Genomic DNA, 17525 nt, shown 5'->3' with positions numbered 1-17525 from the left:
TTTTTTAATGTCATTCCTCTTCAGATGAATGGAGTGGAGAAAACACTCCCCTTTCTTACCACACTTATTTTATTTTAACGGAGCTCGTCACCAAATGGCAGATTGTGTTTTCTGTTTTCGAGAAATGGTGTTAGCTTAAGGAATATTTTCTAAGCAGCCTTATTTGTGCCGATGAATGATCAGTGTTGGAAATCTGAAGGTTGAGATGTTTGAAACGTGGTCTTGTGAACTGGAAGTACTTGTGTCTGCTTCACGTCATGTGCGCTGCCTCAGTGTATAGGATTGACGGTCTTTCACGGTTCTGCTCCTAAATTGTAGGCGATTAGGATTATAAATCTTTTGATTCAAAAATAAAAAATAAAACAAGATTATTGTGGGATTTGTCAATTCTCTGTGAAATATCTTTTCTGTGTCTTGCAAGTGTTTTATATGTAGCTTTCTTCATCTGTTCAAAGTTTGGCTCATCTAGTAGTTTAGACGCTTGGCTCTGATCTGTAACTCCTTCTGTTAGTGTGTCTACAGTGACTCCAGACAGTGTTTGTTCACTCGTCTGTCTGCATCTGGAGCTCAAATGCTGCTGGAGCTTTTCTAACACTCACAAACTTTTTTTTTTCTTACTAATTAGTACTCCGTGTCTTTGAATCGGCTGCTTTTTTTGGTGATCTGATTTTTTTTTTTAATCAAATGTTGAATCACTTTAACTCTGAACCATAGTGTCAGTCTTTTTCAACTAAATCATTTCACACCTTACAAATGTAATTGTTTTTTTTATTACTGAATGTTTTTGCTTAAAGTGTGCTTTTGCTATTTATTGACTCACTTTTCAGACATTGTGTGATTTTTAGTGTCCATATATTTCGGCAATATGGCTTTTAAACAAACCAGTGAACATGACACCTACTCTGAAGAAAATAGTGATATCATTGGTAACATTTAACGTTATTTGTTAATGAAAATGCAACTTAGTTTTTAGTTCCTTAGCTCTGTTCATTAATATTACTCAATGGACCTGAGCTAACATGAGTTTGCTATAGAAGCCCTTTAATGCTACAAAAGGTAATTGCAACATTTAATCTGGCAATTCGGACTTTATTTTCTTACAATTTTGATTCTATATCTAGGAACATTCAATCCTAGGAATTGTGAAATCAGAACTTTTTTTTTTTGTCAACATTGAGAGGTACACATGACATTTTGAGAAAAACAGTAGCTCTTTTTTTTTTTTTTTCTGTCACGGAAGCAGAAAAATAATCGTTAGACAAACTTTAAATTGTGAAACGTGACTCCGAATTGTGAGAAAGGAAGTCAGAATTCTGAGTTGACATCTTGCAGTTCTGACTTTTTTCTCAAAATTGCCTGAAACAAAAGAATTGTGAGATTTAAACTTGAAAATTTTGAATTTTCAAAAAAAGTTGCAGTTGCCTTTTTTATTTTTTTAATTCTGTGGCAGAAACGGCTTTTTATTTTCATATTTTGTTTCTCAATCTTGAAATTAGCTAAGACTAACAAGCGCTTTAGATATTTTTCATTGTTAGTACATCTTAACTAAAGTAGTTAATGTTAATAACTGCAGTAGTGGATGTGATGGGACACTAGCTTCCTAAAAAGAGTAGTGAAGACAACAGAAATGTCAGATTGGTATGCCATGCTGTCATGTAAATATCTGGTAGTGTGATCAAATGAGTTCATTATACAGTGGATAAAACCACTAAAAACAGGTCACGTTGGCAAAAATGCATGCAAAAATAACAGTATGCTGTTGCATTAGAGTGTCTGAAACACTAGAAGAGCTCCATGAGACAGGTTTTTCAAAATATTTTAATAAATCTAGAGAATGATTATTGTTACATCAAAAGCAAAAGGAAGAAAGATGGCTTGCTATATGTGAACACTGAAGATGTATGGCTCCCTCTGCCTGATCGCAGATGGCAAATGACACACACACACACACACACACACACACACACAGATACATGCACATCATTTCATACAGCGGTGTTTGGATGATGACAGGCATAGCTGACTACTTTATATCTACACAACAAAAGCGTTTAAAAATGGCACTTGTATCAATAAAAGTAAACAGCCAAGGAATGTTTTTTCATTTTTTTTTCTCTTTACATAAAAACATCATATAAAAGTTTAGTTATTTACGGACTTTCAATCTATAAAAGATAACGTTTAACACTTATTTGATCGTAGAAGAGTTGTTGTGAGAACTGACACTGTTTTCAGTGACGCAAAGGTACGGCATTTACATGATGAAAATTCTTGACACACAGCGGCTGAATCTCATGAAGAAACATCCAGGTCAAGCTTTACCACAAAATCAAAAGATGAGTGAAGAAATGCATATTGCATAAAGAAAATGAAGACATTTAGGATTTCTGATGACAGTTAAGCATTATCTCCCCCAAATTTCACATTACTGTAATCCACAAAATAAAACAATAAAACATTTCCACTACAGTAACTGAGTTGTACTTGTGACTTTCTAATGAGCATTAAAGAAGAGTGAGAACTTCATTTGCATTACTGTAATGCAGTAATGAAAATCATATATACAATAAAATACAGGGTTCGACATTAAACCTTGTCGTGCTTGTCCTTAAGACACATAAAACGGTTATTCACTTGTCCAATTATTTATTTTTATATATATATATTTTTTGTGGTAAAAATGTAGTTTATTCTGAAGTAATACTCTCATCAGTGTTCTGTCAGTGCTTTCTTATTTTTTTTATCATCTTAAGCAGCATTGAGATGCACAGACTGTTTAATGAAACTGTGAGATGACAAATGCATTCACACTGCAAAATAATGTAATGAGATTGTTTTAAATGTATTTTTTATGTATAAAACATAAAACATTGGGTAAAAATGCAATGATACGTTTAAATATGACACCATCCTACCAGTAGGTGTCAGTAAGTGACTTTCTTGATGAGTCATTCATTCAATAGATTCGTTCAAACAGCGTATTCATTCAAGAATGAGAAAATAAGTGAGTCATTGAATCGTTCACTCAATGGATCAACAAGGCTCAGAGACCCTCAACGGTTCTGCTGTGGCTTTGTTTGGAACTATATTTGTTGGCAAAATGGAGAAAAGGACTGACTACAATGTAACCGATGTAATATTAAATTCTTATTTGAATTGTATAAAAATCAGTGTCACATTTGCAATCGTGCTGATATTTGGGAAAACAGCACTATTGCTCGTGTGATGTTGCTTAACTGTATCGTGATAAGAAAGTGTTAATGTTGAGCCCTGCTATATATATATATAACTACAGTAACAAATTTTTTCTTTTTTTTGCATTATGGTAATGAAAGCAACAATATGCTTGTCATTAAAATGAATGAAAAGAGGGAAAAAAACATTCTTCATGAGATTCATCCATGAGGAAATCTAATGCTATGATTTCCTAAAAGATGAGAGGACGCCTCATGTGAACTTTTTTTTTTTTTTTTTTTCTGAGGACACAGAAGCGAAGAGAACTTGAAGAAGGTGTGACCGTGAGATCGGTCTCCGCGGCGATCGAGCCGTCATTCTGGGTTATTGTGGCTCTCTGTTTTAATTCTGCTGAAGTGGAGCGAGAGTCTGGGCGGGTGGGCGGAGCGTTTGCTGCTCTGTGGGAGGGGACTGCTGGTGGGGGAGGCGGGGTATTGTGGGGGAGAGGCGGGGTTTGGCAGGTGATTGACAGGTGATGGGGGGGAGTCTATAGCACTTCCATCGGAAGAATGGGGGCTGGCGCAGCGTCCTCTTTGAAGGTAGCGAATGCACTTCTTTTTCCTCCTAGGAACAGTCAAGAGAGTTATCTGTGAATAAAGCGTGGATGTGAAACGTCACAAAGATGAACTCTGGACAACAATGATAAAAAATAAAGAGCACACAAAACAAACAGTTATGCCAGAATATATAGTAAAATCAGTGCGAAAAACCGACGTGTGAATTTACTGAAAGCAGAAGTGCTTTATTCGACAGTTCTGACAGAAGTTTAGGCTTATATCACATGCTTTTCACAAAACATGACACTTCAAACTCCAGTGAAGTTTTATTCTCATGCTGAGTTAGTGTTTCATGCAGAAATCATGATTCTTCAGTAAGTTCACACTCTAGATTTAGGATCAATTTTTGAACGAACTCAAAGCATAGATCAAAGGAATTACAAGCCAATCACATTCACCATTTTAACAGTAAAATACATTAAAAATAGATTTCAATTCACGAACACAAGCGGAAATGGTGTTTACAGTTGAGTGCATAAGTTTGTAGAATCTTCAAGATGTTAATAATTCAAAAAGACACAAGGGATCATAATTCTTTATATATATGGAGCTTCTGAAGGACAGTACTAAAATATCTTTTATGTTTATGTTTGTTTTCTACAAATTTGTTTTTTAAGCTTCGGAAACTTGTGCACTCAAACAAATACTAGACAGTCACATTTACAGTAACATTTTAAAACATGAACTGCTATTATAAAATGAATGATAAATGGTGGTTTGAACCAGCTGACCATTTGACTCGAGGAAATTAACTCAATCATAACTAATAGGTTACATGTTTTCTGAAATGAGGCATTGTCTCATTTTAAGTGTGCTAATTTGCATACATTTCCAGAACAGAAATCTGAAGATCAAATTAAGCCAGTTTCAAACTTCTTTTCATATTGTCAGCATATAAGAGAATGAAATGATCTATAAATCAGGTGAATGAAAGGCTATATGAACAAACCCTTCAGAATCTAGACAGGAATAAAACTAAAGTTTGGTGTCAGTGCTGCTGAAGTGGTGGAAAACACTCACCACCTTTATATATTCGTTTTGTAATTGAGATCTACAGATGAAAATAGATGAAGTAAGCCTGAAGGAATAGTTTTGAAGTTTGCACTGAAGTTGAAAGCAATAGCAACATACTGCCTGGAAACCGCAGCGAAAGCAAACCACAGTGCCAACCCCGTCAGGAGAGGCTGGAGATCAGTCACTTCAGACACAAATCACAGTCACACACGCACACACTCTCTCTCGGCCGCATCAAAGTCTCGCAGCCTTCCTCTGACAGAACGTCACCGGCTCTCGGCCAGCGTTTGCTCTGGACCACAGCGAGCGGATGGATGCTGAAGGGAGCAGAGCTTCACTGTGAGAGGATCGCTGAAGCTCTCCGAACCGCAGCCAGATCACACGCTTCTCACCGACAGCGAGCGGAAGCCGTGCGTTTGGATATTTCCACAGCGTGATGATGATCGTCGGCTTTACGTCACTCGTGGTGCCTCATTTCTGCACTGTTTTAGTCACTAAACAGTGTTTTTACTTCGTTATTTTACTTAAAGAGACAGTGCACCCAAAAATTAAATCCTGTCATCATTTGCTCATCCTCATGTTGTTGCAAACCTGTATGAGTTTTTTCTGCTGAACAAAAATGAAGATATTTTGAAGACTGTGGGTAAGCAAACAGTTTCTGGTCCCTACTGACTTCCATAGTATTTTTCCCCATACTATGAAAGTCAATGGCTATCGCAACTGTTTGGTTACCAACATTCTTCAAAATATCTTCTTTTGTGTTCAGCAGAAGAAAGACACTCATACAGGTTTGCAACAACATGAGGGTGAGTAAATGATCACAGGGTTTAAAATTTTTGGTTGTCATTTTTCATGTATCTGTATTTTTATTTTGTGAAACTTTTACTTGTTTCACTACAAAGCACAATATTGTTCTTTTCATAAAAAAACACACTGAACTGAAGAAATCGATACCTGAGATAGGATAGTGATTTCTGATTTGTGAACAAGCTATTTCTATCCAATGAATCTGCTGAACTGATTCAGGAATCACCCTGAAAGATTCGGACTGATTGGATTGTAGCAGTTCTTGAGTCAACGACTCACTGATTCAATGATCCGACCAAGAGCTGGTATGTTCTGAGCTTGAGCGTGTGCATGACTGATTTGCTTACTGTAGATGAAAATCATGTTTAGCTCATGACTGGCAGTTATTTGTGAAGTAAATCGAGCTTTTTGTTTGTGGATGGGCGCTTTTTATTTAACTTCTTTTGGACTGATGCATGCAACACCCACTGAGTGGCATTAAACAGCTTGAAAGATCAAAGACAATTTTATTATGACGCTGAGTGGATTCATCTGAAAGAAGAAAGTCATATACAAATAGAATGCCTCTGGGGTGAGTAAAACATAGCCCAATTTTTATTTTTGGGTTTAAAACACAAAAAAGGTGCCCTGGAGCAATATTTTATGAGGTTATCTGTAATTTTACTGAAGTGCTTGATTTGTGCACTTCATCCAGTTCTTTGCAATAGTTATGACTGGCTCAAACAGAACTATGAGTCAAAGCTTTATGGACAGCATGGACCAAAACCTTGCTGAAAGTCAAATGAAGCAGCAAGAGAAGCGTGTGATTAAAGCAGAGCTGGACTCCAGGATGGAGCTGAACACGTGTGTTAGTGACAGTCGTACACACCTGCAGGGGCCACACCAGTCCGTTTGTTGGTTGAGGCCAAAGCGAGCACGGCATTTCTTTGGCGAGCCGGGGTCTGAGCGAAAGGCAGCATGCGTGCAGAGAAAGAGAGAGAAGGAGGCGAGAGGAGATGAAGAGGAAAGAGGATGCAGAGAGGTTAGCCGTCCAGACAGCAGGAGAAAGAGAAAAGCAATCACCGTCAAGACAATTAGAGCTCCCTCGTAAACCAAGCCCACTGCCAATAAATAGAGCTACGTAATATCATCTTAGCTAGTCCATGCATACTGCCTTCTACAATGCAAAAATATACAACAGATTTGAGCTTGTTTCCGCCACTGAATAAAAAATAAATAGGGTAACTTTTTATCTCACAATTTTGACACTTTTTTCTTACAATTGCGAGTCCGAACGTGGCTCATCCTGTCTGAATTCAGTTTCAATGATCAGTTTTATCTTTGATATTTTTGTATATAAAACAGAAGGATGTTCCTCATGTAATGTGTGACTGTGATCTGTACAGAACTCACTCTTAAGCATGTGAACACACACACACGTACCTGTGCTGGGGTCCTGCTTGTCTCGTTTCCTTCGCTTCTTTTTGCCCTGTGGTGATGAGAGATCAGAGAAGGACATGAACATGCTGACCACACACAAACACAAAACACACACACACACACACACACACACACACACATACACACACACACACACACACGAGTGTTAAATCATGCTAATTCCACACGTCACTCAGTGAAAACTCCTGAATCTATTAATCTATGATCTCTGCACACGTCTCTGCTTTCTTCCACCCCCTGCTTTCCCAAATACACTCTGTGTATGTGTGTGTGAGAGTGTGTGTGTGTGTGTTTGTGTGTGGGAGTGTGTGAGTGTGTGTGCGTGTGTGCGCGTGTGCTTGTGTGCGTGTGCTTGTGTGCGTGTGTGTGTGTGCGCGCGTTTGCTTGTGTGTGTGAGTGTGTGTGTGTGTGTGTGTGCATGCGTGTGTCTACTGTGTGTGCGTGTGTGTGTGCGCGTGTGCTTGTGTGCGTGTGTGTGTGCGCGTGTGTGTGCGTGCGTGTGTGTGTGCGTGTGTGTGTGGACAGACACATCTGCACAGCAGCGCTGCAGCTAATATCTTTGCGTGGGTTGTGTGTTTCCTGTTTACATGTAGGTGACGGCTCTAAATGTAGGTGAAATTTCTGTTCACATGTGACGGGTGTCAATCTCTGAGAGAGAGAGATGCTACTTCCTGAAAATACTCAAATATTGAAGTTACCAAAAAAGGAAAAACGGTAGCTATGATGAATGAAAATGAATAATTTGGTGCATGAATCTCTGGGATATTTGGGACGTGTTTTTGTTCATTAAATTATTTATTATTTATAAATTATCTAATTAACTATCAAGTATCAAGATTACAAGGACAAACCATTTTTTCTTTGGAGTAACATGCACAATAAGCCATGCATAACTGTGTTATTTTAATATTTATATACTATTATAGTTTTTATTAATGTATTTAATTAGCTTTTATTTTTATTCCTTCAGTTTTCATTTTTACGCATTTCTGTTTTTTTTTATTCTTAATTTAAGTTATATTTTAGATTTAGTTTTTTAAATTTATTTTATTTCCAGCTATTGCCTCAACTTTAGAAATTAGAAATCTTGTTTTGGCAACTAACTTAAATAAGTTTTAATATTTACATATTAACATCGGGTGTTAATCTCTGACAGAGAGATTTATTATTTTTATTTTGTTTTATACATTTGTATATTACCTTATTAAGTATTAAGTACACAATTTTACATATTTATATATTATGAATATATTATCATATTATATATTCTTTGTAAATAATCTTCAACATTCAAATAGCTATGCTTCCCCTTCAGGAACTCGAGCTGCATCGAAATGCTTTGGGAACGCCCCTGTGTGGCCATGCTCTGAATCACATGTGAAATCAGACCAATGGAATGGCAAAACGTCACGGGCAGGGTGACGTAGAGACAAGAGAGCTTAAAGGGGTCATATGATGCAATTTTAAGTGTAACAAGCTCTTGGTGCATAAAGAAGATCTGTAAAGTTGCACGGACTAAAGTCTCAAACCCAAAGAGATATTCTTTATAAAAGTTAAGACTTGTCCACGTCCTCCTAAAACGCCTTGTTTAAACACGCCCCACATGTCTACGTCACAATGTGGGAAGATTTGCATAACGCTGCCCAAATGTTCACGCAAAGAAAGAAGGCGTAACTTTTATTCTCACTGTTGCCGCCACCGCCATGTCGTGGAGACGCTGTTTCGTTGCGAAAGCAAAAATACTTTGTTTGGCCTTCCAAAAGAGGACATAACTAGAAATCAGTGGTTAAGTTGTATTTACAACACTGTTCCAGAACAGTCCAACCCAAATATTCAGATGTGTGCAGCACATCTGATGGAGGACTGTTGCCTGATCCTGGGAGAGAAGACTACCGGCTGTTCTGACTCACAGTCAGTAAATACGTTTACATATGTAAAGGATTTGCCACTGATGATTCAAACGCGAGTTTTGAGAGTTTTCAGACGTTTGTTCTATTCGAACGTAAGTGCCCTGCAAAGTGGAGATCACAGGATATTCCGCCATGATTCCAGTTCGAAGCGAACGTATATGTTCCATTCAAAGGGCACTGAAGTGAGCGAGACGTGAATTTAAATTGTATTTATTTACAGAGGTATATGATGTCACAGTTGTCTGTGTGTGAAGACGTTGCGCAGCGCAAATCCGTGAATGAATGTTCTGAAGGGAGGTAAACTTCAAGAGATTTCCCCTGCTCAGGGAGTAGGGAGCAATGAACACTGTGTAGGGACCATGTCAATGGGAACACAGTTGATGCACGGAGCTCACTTCTAATGAGCTGATTATCTGAATCAGGTGTGTTAACAGAGAGACATGCAAAATATGCAGAGCTGGGGGGCGCGAGGACTGGAATTAAGAACCTCTGGTGTAGCGTAGAGCTTGTTGTTGACAGCGCGGACACAGATTACTTGTATTTATACTACCGAAATAGTACGATGATGGTCCGCTCCGCAACAAGACATATGAACAATCTGTTCAAATCTGACTGTTTTTATATTGTTTTATCGACGGATTGTACAGGTTCGAGTAGCAACGGGCTTCTTCACACAGCCTGTGCATGTGCGAATGGTGCTTTTGAAGCCTACGAATGGTGCTTTTGAAGCCTACCGGACAAGTCCGCGCAGACCCTCTGCGCACACTCCCTGATTACTATTTTTTTATGTCACGCATCCCATAGCATACACTAGCGGACTGGCTCACACGGAAAGTATAACACAGGCTTTAGGACATCGCAAACAATTTTTTTTTTCATGAATATGACTTAACTTTGATGGAGGACGTGCACAGTCTCTCTCTCTCTCTCTCTCTCTCTCTCTCTCTCTCTCTCTCTCTCTCTCTCTCGCATGCCCATTTTGTTGGCAGCGTCCCAACTTCCAACGATCCAATCAATTGCCAAAGGACAAAATCAAGTCCCGCCCTCTCATTTCAGATGCCGTTTCACCCTGATTTGCATCACAGTAGAGAAGAAAAGACAATCGCAACCGTTTCATTCCGACTTTAAAAGCGCATCCGAAACAAGCAGCGTTAGCTTCTGTGTTTTCAGCAAGCGCTCTGTGTGAAATGTGTCAGTCTTATTTACTGTTGTTTGTATTAACAGTGCACAATCACCTCTATATGGCGAGCTTAACAGACAGCACTTTAGATTGTGTGTTCTTCTCTGCCCGTGCTAATGGGTGTGAATGCACGCGATCATTGTGTTGATGTTTGGGAGCGGAGCACGCACAGTCAGTTTTCGATTGTGGAGCACACTTCAAGGAGTGTGTCCGTGTTTGCAGTCACTGTACGGTTCCTGTCCCTCTGTTGCTGAGCCACGGCGGTGATGGGATCGCATACGAATCTAGCACTCTCTCTCAAGGTTTGGAAGCCCGCGCTGCAGTCTCCTCCTCTTTGAGTAAGAGATCTATGCTGAAGCTATCTTCCTCTGAGGAGGTTGATGTTAGCAATTATGTTTATGAGATTGAGGACTCGCCATTTTGCATATGAAAAGCATACTGCATTTTAGATTGTTCGTTTCTCCCTGCCCTCACTATAATTAGGGTTGGGGATGCACGCAATTTATGTGTGATTTGTTTTGGAGCGGAGCACGCACAGTCAGCTCTTGAGGGTGCTGGCTGAGTTCATTCATAATATGTCCCTAAGTGTACAAGTGTGTATTACCTTGGATGTTTAGCTCTTCTCCCGCTGGCGTTTCTTCTGGAGGGAAGAAAGTCTTATGCATTATAGAATCGAGTGGTTCGCGTGCATTTCGGGTCTGCAGCAAATAATGTGGGGGGAATCGGTGAGCAGACCGGAGGTTCCTATTCTCCCTCTTTCCCCCAAATGTTTGCAAATGTATAAATGCGTTTGCAGGCTATTTATCATGATTCTTTTTATTACATCATATAATATAATCAGACCGTGTTCACTTGTCTGGTTGTTTGGCTGCATTTAAGTCTGAGAAATTAAATGATGAATATTCATCTGGCTTGGAGAAGTTAGATATATATTTTTTATACATATATTTATATTTATATATATTATTCAGCAGAGGGATCGGAGACGGGCCTCACCCTTTCTCCTCCCTCACTCTCTAAATACAGCGCTCTCTTGGTATGTAAAAAATTCTCAGTTAGAGCATGGTGTTTTACCTCTCTTCCTCTGAGGAGGTTAATGTGGTCAGCAAAATATGAGGAGTTGGTATGTCGGGACCTACCGGTTTTCTCTGTCTCCACACCGACAATTTCTATTGAAGGGCTGAATGAGTAGGTTTGTAGGGCAATGTTTAAGGTGGGATAGATGCCTGTGGGCTATCTGTTCCCATTCCAGCATCACCCCTAAGGCCCCTAAATTTTCCAATGCTGGACACAGGTCTCAGGGGCTGCTGGGCAGGAGCAGCCCTAGCCGTGTTCCAGCTCCTCATTCAGGAAGCATCGCTTCTCATACTCCCCCAGTATATCTGGAGCCAGAGTGGCGCTCCCAGGCCGAAGGCTTCTAAGCAGAAAGTGGATCTGCGGACCATTATTCTCACTAGATAGTCTTCGACTAAATGGTCCTGATGCCTATGGCCCAGGATTTCTGAGGGCGGGCCCCTCTGGGGAAGAGCGGTGTATACCTCATCATATGGTGCCTGTCTCTCCTCAGTGTCCTCAGGAGACTGGCATGTCAACCCTGCCACCCCCGGTGTTTCAGGGCACAGCGGTCTCCTGCAAATGCATCTATCAGCATCCACCCAAAAAATGTAGTGGGTCTGCGAGGGTCGCTGCCTCCAAGGAGGTCTCCAGAGCAGCTAGATCGGCCACCCCTGGCGGTCCTCCGCTTCAGGGCATCAAGCTAGTCGCTCTAAGTACACCAGAGGCCAGTCTCGTGAGACTGGCTCCCTTAGTAGGTCACCTGGCAGTGTGGGAGCCCCTACCAAACGTATCTCATTGGGTCCTGCCCTGAGCAGGCTCTGGTTGTGTCAGTCTAAGTCTTCCAAGGAGATGACGGGTCTGAGGACCATCTTTTTCAATAAGAGACTTCAGCCAAAAAGTCCTGATCCCCATGGGTCAGGATGTCTGAGGGCAGGTCCCTCTGGGGAAGAGCAGTGTACACCTCATCATACGGTGCCTGTCTTTCAGTGCCCTCAGGAGATTATTCCGTTAACCCTCTCACCTTCGGTGCTATAGGGCACAGCAATCTCCAGCGAGTGTATCTCTCAGCTTCCGCCTGGAAATGTAGCGGTCCTGGAAGGCTTGCTACCTCCAAGGAGGTCTCTAGAGCAGCTAGATCGGCTGTCTCTTGCCGGTCCTCCAATTCACGGCACTGAGCTAGCAGCTCTAAATACACCAGAAGCCAATCTAGAGAGACTGGTTCCCTTTGTACATCATCTGGCAGTGTGGAAGCTTCTGCCAAAAGTGTCTCATTGGGTCCAGCACACTGTAGAAAGAGGCTACAAGATTACATTCGGGTCGCGTTCACCTCTATTCAGCAGGGTGTTTCCCACTCTGGTGGGCCCTGAGCAGGCTCTGGTCATGGAACACAAAGTAAACACTATGACATTATTGGATGACTTCGATGTGTTGAGTAATGTGGACATTGAGTTGGTGGTTCTTCTCAAGGTAATTATTAGTTCCGAAGAAGGATGGGGAGGTTACTTCCGATTTTAGATCTGCATTTGTTGAACTGCTCAGTTATGCGACTCAAGTTCAGAATGCTCACAATCAAACAAATCAAGGTCCGAGGACTGGTTTGTGATGATAGATCTGAAGGATGCATACTTCCATCCTTCCTCAACACAGGAAGTTCCTGAGTCTGTGCTCATGCCCCCTTTACAGGCTGGCACGCCAGATCCTTCTGTGGGACCTGGGGAAATTGCTCTTTCTGAGTGCAGTGCACAACCCTGGGCACCTCAATCAGGGAGCAGACTTCCTGTTAAAACAGGGGCTGAGGCCCGGGGAATGGAAGCTCCACAACGAGGTGGTGGAGCAGATTTGGAAGAAGTTTGGTCGAGCCCAGGTAGACTTGTTTGCATCTGCTGGGGCTGGATGCTATGGTACAGATGTGGCAGAGGCTCCGTCTGTACGCCTTCCCCCCCGATTGCTCTGCTCCCGGGAGTTCTGGAGAGACTTCGCAGGGACAGGGTTCATCTCATATTCGTAGCCCTGTACTGGCCGGGCTGGCCATTGTTTGTGGACCCGGTAGCCCTACTCGGAGACTCTCCATGGGAGATTCCCATTCAGCAGGGGGTACCATCTTTCACCCACCTGGAGTTGTGGAAACTGTGGGTGTGGCCCTTGAGGGGGCACAACCCGTAGCTTCTGGTCTCTCAACTAAGGTTGTTGAGACCATACTCCACTCCAGAGCTCCATCCACGAGGAAACCTGAAGTGGGTTGTTCACTTCATAGTGCGGAAATCGTCAGCTCCTCCCAGTTAACTGCCCGGTTGGTTCAGTTCTGGAGTTCCTGCAGGAACGATTCTTCACAGGTTTGACCCCTCCACCTTTAGAGTGTTCGTGGTGGCCTTAGCAGCTTATCAGGTCCATTTGGGTGGTCATTCACTGGGAGGCGAAACCCGTTGGTACATGTTTATTTCATTGTGCTTGAGGCCAGGAGAAGTTATGGTACAGCTACAGACTTTCAGGTGCTTCTGCCTTAGTGGTGCTCGCCATGATTTCACACTTAAGAGGCATTTGTCAGTATGGTGGTGAGGGCATACTCATTTCCAAAGCATTTAGACGCAGCTCGAGTTCCTGAAGGGGAGCATCTCTAGGTTACGTATGTAACCCTGGTTCCCCGAGGTAACAAGATGCTGCGTCGCATTGCCATACTTCCTGCATCCCTGTGAGCAACTTGCTTTCAACTATCAGAAGCTAACGCTGCTTGTTTCGGATGCACTTTTAAGCTCTCTGGTCTCTACGTCACCCCGCCCGTGACGTTTTGCCATTCCATTGGACTGATTTCACATGTGATTCAGAGCGGGGCGTTCCTAAAGTGTTTCGACGCAGTGTCTCGTTCCCTCTGGGAACCAGGGTTACATACGTAACCTAGAGACGTTCCTTCCAAAGTAAATTTAATGAATGCAAAAAAAAAAATATTGCATGAAAAATATCATGAGAACAAAATCGTCACTTCCTGGGAAAACAGTGTGAAGCGTCAATAATAAAAATGGGAACTGTTGCAAACATGTTGCGCTGGTTTTCCTACATAATACATTACTTTATAATAAATTATAAATTACTATTTTGTTTTTTGAGGTATCTTCATTTTAATTTCAGTTTATGTGTCTTCTTATCTGACACAAAATTATGCACATTTTAAAGGGGTCATATGATGCGAAAGTTTTCCTTTCTCTTTGGAGTTTTACAAGCTGTTCGTGCTTAGATAAGATGCCTAAAGTTGCACAGACTAAAGTCTCAAACCCAAAGAGATATTCTTTATAAAAGTTAAGACTCGTTCACGCCCTCCTCCTTGTTTAAATACGCCCCCACATGTCTACATCACTGTGTGGGAAGATTTGCATAACATCAAAGGCGGGGCATAGAGGATCAACAATAATGTACAGTATGTGGACAATAATGTGTTTTTTGAACCTTAAACCGCATAAACATTACACTAAATACACAAATAATGTTCTTTTAAGCAACGTCATATGACCCCTTTAAGATTTTATGCACATCTTGGCGTTTCCATCTAGCGTTTTTTAAGCAATATCTTTACTTTATGTTAACTAACTAAAGTTAACAAATTAAACATGAATGTAAAGTGTTACTGTATTTTTAGTAATCATTGTAATAAAAGATTACAAAGACCGTTCGAATAACATGCACAATAAAACACATGCATAACAGTGTTATTTTAGTATCATTAATACTATTACATTTTGAATTTGATTTATTTGTACTTTCATTTTGATTGGTTATTTTTGTAATTTTGTTATGTGCTTTTGTCCATTTTTTTCTAATTGCTCAGCTGTAGTTTATTTCAGTTTTAGTTTTAGATTTTTTATTTATTTTATTTGTAGTTAGTCATTTTAATGCCTCAACTTAAGAAATTAGAAATCCTGCCTTGGCAACTAACTGAAGCTAATATCACCTAAAATGTATATTTTATTTTATCGCAGATTAATTTCAATTACCTGAAATGTTTTAATCGTTTTAGTTCTAGTTAACAATAATCCTGATGCATAAGAAATAAATGTAATATCCATGCATTTACAGTCCGATATAGAATAATCTCACTGCGACCGCTCTGTAATTGGCTGAACTGAAGAGTTCGGACTCTGGATCTGCTCCTCTTTCACGATTATTCCCCACATGTCAGAAGGATCCTGATTTTTCTCACTTAGCCACAGAGTAATGAGAAGCACTTACGTAGTTGTCGCGGGCTGACCAGCTGGGATAAAGCTGCATGTGAAGCTGCCGCTCCTTCCGGGCCAGTTCATAGTACTTGGCCTGTTCCTCGCGGGTCAGAGCGTGCCACTGTTACACACACACACACACACACACACGTCAGAAACACTCCCAGACTCTGATCCTGATAGCAGATGAAGCGGATGGGAACGCACCCGTCGGCCCAGGATCTGGTTGATGGCGGCGCTCTCCTTCAGCGTGCATTCAGCGATGACTTTGGCCCGCATCTCCTTCATGTAAAGCATGAACGCGTTCAGTGGCTTCTTGATCACCGGTTTCTTGGGCTCCTTCTCACGCTTCGCCTCTGGATGAGATTTGCTGTGTTATGTGATGAAGAAGAAAGAGAAAAACATATTACGACACAAATAACAATGGTTAAAAACATTTGGATGAGCGGCCCATTACTTGCAATCAACTGCCACACATCCTGACATAATTTCCAAAAATGTTTCATTGTTATGAAAATATGTAGTTTGTATTTTATTTTTTCAACCAGGGTTTTCTTTTTCCATTGTTGTTAAGTGTAATGAGGAACATTTGTCTTCACGATATGTCTCCATTTGTTGTGAAAAAGTAATTTTACATTCAAACACTTGTTGGATTTGAAGTCTGAGGATTGAAACATACACAACTAAGATGATTTAATAAACTCTGCTCATTTTTATCATCATCACTTCGTCTCCTGCTTCTGCTCTTCTTTGGTTTTCTCAGTCAACTTCTTGGCTAATAAAAGAGTAGCAGACAAGACTTTGCTGACCGGGTTTTGGATACGAGATAAATCTTGTGGCAGGATTCAGATCTGAAATTTCTGACATGGAGACTTGATCTAACATTTCATAGGAACAAGCATTTTCAACTGACAACACTCTAAATATAAATATATCCAGTGTTGTGTAGTAATTGATGATTATGTGTAATCTGGATTACGCAATCAGATTCATATTAAGTATCAAGTAAAATTAAGTACCAGTCAGACCTGTGTCCCAGAGACACTGACAGTTTATTATGATCTGTACACATCTTCTTTCATATTCAGGAGTGCAAACTGACGAGACAATTACAGATCTCACAGGACCAAACATTTGCTCTAGAACTTCTGGAGAGGTTGACTTTTTGGTATTGTGACCAAAATGCGGCAATTAAAAAAATGACACAAACATACAATAAAACAACTGGAATAACATTGGAGTGTGTTTGAATTTCAGGAAACTAACTTGAGGGCTTCAAGAGTTTGCAGGGCCCTTCTGTGCACTCAAGCATCAGATCTGCAGGAGAACTTACACATAAATGTTCCTGTCGAACTGGTCGTGCTCCTGTTTGCCGGAGGGAGGCACTATCGCGGGGTGTGGGATGCCTGTAGGGTGCATGCCGGGCTGAAGCATCAGAGAATGAGAGAACCTACACACACACACACACACACACACACATGCATGAACATCAGTTATTTCAGCCCACACAGTAAGATTTTCAAGCTCTGTCTGTATTAAAAGGGAACTCACCAACACATCAGAGTAAACACATAATGCATTAGAAAAGACTTTGCATTGACAAAATAAAAGTGTTGGTTTGAGTTCCCTCTTAATGAAGCATCAATGCGTCATGTGACCAGCAGCCGGCGCTCTATCTGCACCACTGAAGCGCCGCAAGCATGTACTGCAACACACACAGAACCTCGTCCTGCCCGAGGGAAAACAAGCACGCCATCTGAAGCATTCAAGAAAAACTCTTCAATCTCATTTCAAAGCCGACTCTACAATCCTGATGGGAAAGGACAGCAGAGAGCCGACTGGAGGAGCTCAACAAAGCGTCCCGACACACTCGGAGCTCAAGACTCTGTTTCGGATTTGTGCCCTTGACACGAGAAGAATTAAACAAAGATGTGCGCAGTCTGCTGACATCCGAATAAAACCATTTCCACAGCTTGGATTTATTACTGCATGTAAGCATATTAACATGATTTGTTCATCTAATTCGGGTTTTGGGTTACAAAGGAAGGATTTGATCACAGAGTTGACGTCTGATGGGAAAAACCACAGCGATGGGTTCGTGCCAAGCTGGCGTCTTTGAGCG

General features: G+C 41.0%; 1 protein-coding gene across 9 annotated transcripts in view; it reads right to left on the bottom strand.

Moving 5' to 3' along the window:
* Window positions 1-1800: 1800 nt before the first annotated feature.
* The window catches only part of LOC109048020 (transcription factor 7-like 2), a 53205-nt gene continuing 37480 nt past the window's right edge, over window positions 1801-17525 (bottom strand). For 2 of the 9 annotated variants that reach the window (XM_042711307.1, XM_042711308.1), the window contains 6 exons: window positions 16737-16853; window positions 15611-15773; window positions 15417-15524; window positions 7035-7080; window positions 6481-6553; window positions 1801-3798 (listed from right to left, as the gene is read on the bottom strand). In XM_042711307.1, the coding sequence (XP_042567241.1) occupies window positions 3549-3798; window positions 6481-6553; window positions 7035-7080; window positions 15417-15524; window positions 15611-15773; window positions 16737-16853 (757 nt within the window). In that variant the 3' untranslated portion in view covers window positions 1801-3548. Of the gene's footprint in view, window positions 3822-6480; window positions 6554-7034; window positions 7081-10746; window positions 10783-15416; window positions 15525-15610; window positions 15774-16736; window positions 16854-17525 lie in introns of all 9 variants that reach the window. The other 7 variants (XR_006153058.1, XR_006153057.1, XM_042711310.1 and 4 more) reach the window with 7 other exon arrangements.

This window comes from Cyprinus carpio, chromosome A21 (genome assembly GCF_018340385.1).
Source record: "Cyprinus carpio isolate SPL01 chromosome A21, ASM1834038v1, whole genome shotgun sequence".
NCBI lineage: Eukaryota > Metazoa > Chordata > Actinopteri > Cypriniformes > Cyprinidae > Cyprinus > Cyprinus carpio.
The sequence above is the reverse complement of the archived record's forward strand: the minus strand, read 5'-3'. Positions and strand labels throughout refer to the sequence as shown.